The sequence below is a fragment of the Tupaia chinensis genome, unplaced genomic scaffold (genome assembly GCF_000334495.1).
Source record: "Tupaia chinensis unplaced genomic scaffold, TupChi_1.0 Scaffold000531_1, whole genome shotgun sequence".
NCBI lineage: Eukaryota > Metazoa > Chordata > Mammalia > Scandentia > Tupaiidae > Tupaia > Tupaia belangeri.
Window position 1 is genome coordinate 250,115 of NW_006160044.1, and position 3,533 is coordinate 253,647.

Sequence of the window (3,533 nt, forward strand, 5' to 3'; positions counted from 1 at the left end):
GGGGGGGGGGCGCCGGGGGACAGAGATCAGAGTGATGTAGCCACGAGCCCAGGAATGCTGCAGTCACCGGAAGCTGGAAGGAGCCCAGAGCAAATTTCCCTGAGAGTCCCCGGATGGCATGTGGCCCCATAGACATGGATATCGGCCTCTGGCCTCCAGAACTGCAAGACAACACCTTTCTGTTGCTTTGAGACACCAAGTTTGGGGGCCAGCAGATGGCACAGTGGTTATGTGGCTGGACTCACACATGGCCAACCACAGTTCGAGTCCCAGACCCAGTGGCTTGAAAATCATACCAGATGCATCGATTGTGTGTGCTCAAGATCCTGAGAGGAGAATGGAGAAGGGATTGCAGGATGGCCAAGCCCCTGGAGGGTGATTTCTCACTTTCCCTCTCACTGTCTCTGTCTCTCTCTGGCAAGTGTATGCACCCTATGGCAAAAACATCTAAAACAAAACGAAACAGAACACCAAGTTTGTGATAATTTCTTATAGCAGGCACAGGACTGTGAGTCAGCCAGCCTCGGGCACCGCCAGGATCCCCACACCCGCCCAAGGCTGTAATAGGCTGGACCATGCCTCAGGCCTGGGCGCACATGCCCGAGGGGCAGCTCACCACCTGCACGGGCCGTGTGCTCCAGGACTGGGCCACCTGGTGGGGGTCACACCCTCCAGCAAAGCCCTGAGTATGGGTGAGTCAGAGGTCAGCTCTGAATCACATCATGCTGACCCGTCTCCACAGCCCGGGGCGTAGCTGTTAACCCAGTTCACGCAGCAGAGAGCTGAGCCTGGTGCTCAGATCTCCTGGTGGGTGTCTGAGGCCTCACCTCTCAGCACGTTGAGGATGAGGCTGAGCATGGCGCCCCCTGCAGGTGGCGGTGGTGAGTACAGGGTGTAGTCCCCCAAGGGCATCTCTAGGGCGTCCACCACCTCCGGCTGGAAGGCGGCCAGGTCCTGCAGGGTCAGCTGGCTCCCTGAGGCAGAACGGAGAGGACTCTGTATACAGGTGGAGAAACCGAGGCAGACAGGACTAACCACTGTCCCCAGGTCGTGCAAGGGGGGTTGCCTGAGCCCGCCATGGCCGCCAATAACCCCCCTCCATTGGCCTTAACTTGAGGGGCCTCTGCTTCTCAAAGCCCTTGACCACAGGGACCCCTGAAGGCAGAAGTGGCTGGGCTGCACTGGGCTGGGTGCATGGCCTGTCTGAGCCCCAGGAGCAGCCAGCCCCCCCACAGGGCCTGGGGAAGTCTCTGCCCTCAACACCCCGCATCCTGGCCCCAGGGCTCTGGGACCTCAGCGACGCTGACCTTCCTTGGCAGCGTCTTCCACCAGCATCTGGCCCAGCCTCCCCTTGTAGAAGGCCTCCACACCCTCCGAGGCCACGATCTCCAGGGTAGAGGCCAGCGCAGGCCACGGGAATGGGTCCTGAGACCTCAGGGGTTCTGTCCCGTTGAAGAAGAGCTGTCTGAGGGGGGTGGGGTGCAGCCTCAGGGTGGGCCCAGGTCACATTCCTGCCAGGGCTCCTGTGGGGTCCTTGGGACCCTGTGGGGGGCATCCCTGGGACACTGGGTAGAAAGATTCTCTAGGAGTTGGGGGGCAGCGCCACCCACCCTACTCACATCTCTGACCAGAGAGGGCACATCCCTTAGGTGGTAGGGAGCTGTGTCTACCCATGGCCTGCCCTCCATGTTTCCGGGCTCCTCTAAAGCCCTCCTGTCTCCCCAGAGAGAAGGAGGCCAGGGCCTGAGGCAGGTGCCAGAGTCCAAACTCCACGCCCCAGACGTGGAGCCCAGAGGTCTATGAGCTGAGAAGTACTGGCCTTATGGCCCCAGCCCCCGATGGGGTCCACCTTCTAGTGCAATGGACAGAGGTGAAGTGGGGCGCAGACCAGGCTGCCAGGCCTCGACCCCCGGAGCTGAGGGGAGCCAGGGCCACCGCGCGGCGCTCACCTCAGGGACGAGGCGTACAGGGAAGGCCGCAGGAAGTCATTTTGCAGGAACTTGCTGAGGATGAGGGGCACACGGTAGCCCCCTCGGAGCAGTGCAATGGTGGGCTGGAACAGCTGCGCCCAGGGCAGGCGGCCGTGGCGGGGGGGGGGGCCTGGGCAAAACGTAGCACCGGAGCTCCCCCGGCACCCCGATCCACTGGGCCCCTGTGTGGCATGTCCCTGTCCTTAGCCGGCCCTGTGGCTAGCAAGCCTGCTCAGGTCACCCCCACAGCTGGACCCCCAGCCATGGAGCCAGCCACGTCCCTTCCTGCTCAGACCTCCCAGGCTCCCACCACCTTCCTCCCCAGGTCCACGTGAAGGGTCCATGCAGCCAGGCACACGCTGGCCCCGGGACCCCGGCACCCACACAGCCCTGCGGGCCTTGACCCAGCCTGGCCCCTCTCCTCGGGCCGACCCTCCCGACTCAGAGGCCCCTTCTCAGGAACACTCCGCCTACCCCAGCGGATTAGGGGCTCCGCACAGGCCCTCCGGCTGCCGGGCCCCAGGACTAGGGCGTCACAGCCTATCGGGGAGACTGTGCGGAGTCCCCTTGGGGGATATTCTGGACAGCCGCCATGGCCTGGTGGGGTGGGAACGGGGACTCCTCCTGGGCCTCACCTCTGCCCAGTGGCTGGGCCTGCTCACAGCGGTCCAGCAGGCCTGGGGCGTGGCTGGCCGGCACCATCTCGCGGGCGTTGATGACTTCCACCTTGCCTGGAGTCGGGGCAGGGTGAATGAGTGAACACGGCCCCCTCGGATGGCCCCGGCCTGAGTTTCTCTCTCTGCACCGTGAGATGGCCTCTGTGCTAACACTCAGGACAGAGCCCTCCCCCAGGGCTTTGGGGGTGTGGGGGTCCCCTGCAGAGCCCCCAGGGAGGGGCCGAGGGCACACAGAGCCCCTTAGGGAGGTGGTTACCCCGTGGCCGTGGGCAAGCCCGCCCTCCCAGTGAGGGTCACCCACGGGCCCACCTGTGGTCGCATTGTAGATGGTGAAGATGACCCCTCCGCCCAGGCCCATGCTCTGAGGGTTGACCACGCCGGTGCAGACCAGAGCCGCAATGGCGGCGTCCACGGGGGAGCCCTGCTGCTGGAGGATGGCTCTAGGGGACATGGGACCGTGTCAGCAGCCCAGCCCTCTCCCCACGCTCCCCACCTGGGCTCCCTCAGCTGCACTCTCTGAGGAATGGTGGCAGGTTAGTGGCCCATCTGCTGCCACCAAACCTCAAGTTAGGTCTGAGGGGGCCAGCAGGTGGCGCAGTGGTTAAAGTGCCGGACTCCTACATGGTTGACTGTGGTTCAAGTCCCAGACCCGGCACCTTGAAACACACCAGGTATGTGTGTGTGCGTGCCTAAAATCCCGAGAGGAGAATGGAGGAGAGGGGATTCTGGCATGACCATCCCCCCGGAAGGTGATTTCTTGCTTTCTTCGCTGTGTCTGGCAAGTGCACACGCACTGTAGCAAAAATCTCTCTCAAAAAGTAAATAAGTAAATAAAAGTGGGGCCAGCAGTTAGCATAATGGCTATGTCGCTGGACTCCCATGTAGC

The 3,533-nt window shown here is 62.9% G+C and overlaps 1 protein-coding gene across 1 annotated transcript in view; it reads right to left on the reverse strand.

Annotated features, from left to right (window-relative positions):
- The window catches only part of GGT5 (gamma-glutamyltransferase 5), a 25,561-nt gene that overhangs the window by 9,818 nt on the left and 12,210 nt on the right, over positions 1–3,533 (reverse strand). The window contains 6 exon segments of the mRNA XM_006157162.2: positions 828–974; positions 1,308–1,465; positions 1,950–2,092; positions 2,094–2,152; positions 2,606–2,701; positions 2,957–3,087. Of these exon segments, the coding sequence (XP_006157224.1) occupies positions 828–974; positions 1,308–1,465; positions 1,950–2,092; positions 2,094–2,152; positions 2,606–2,701; positions 2,957–3,087 (734 nt within the window).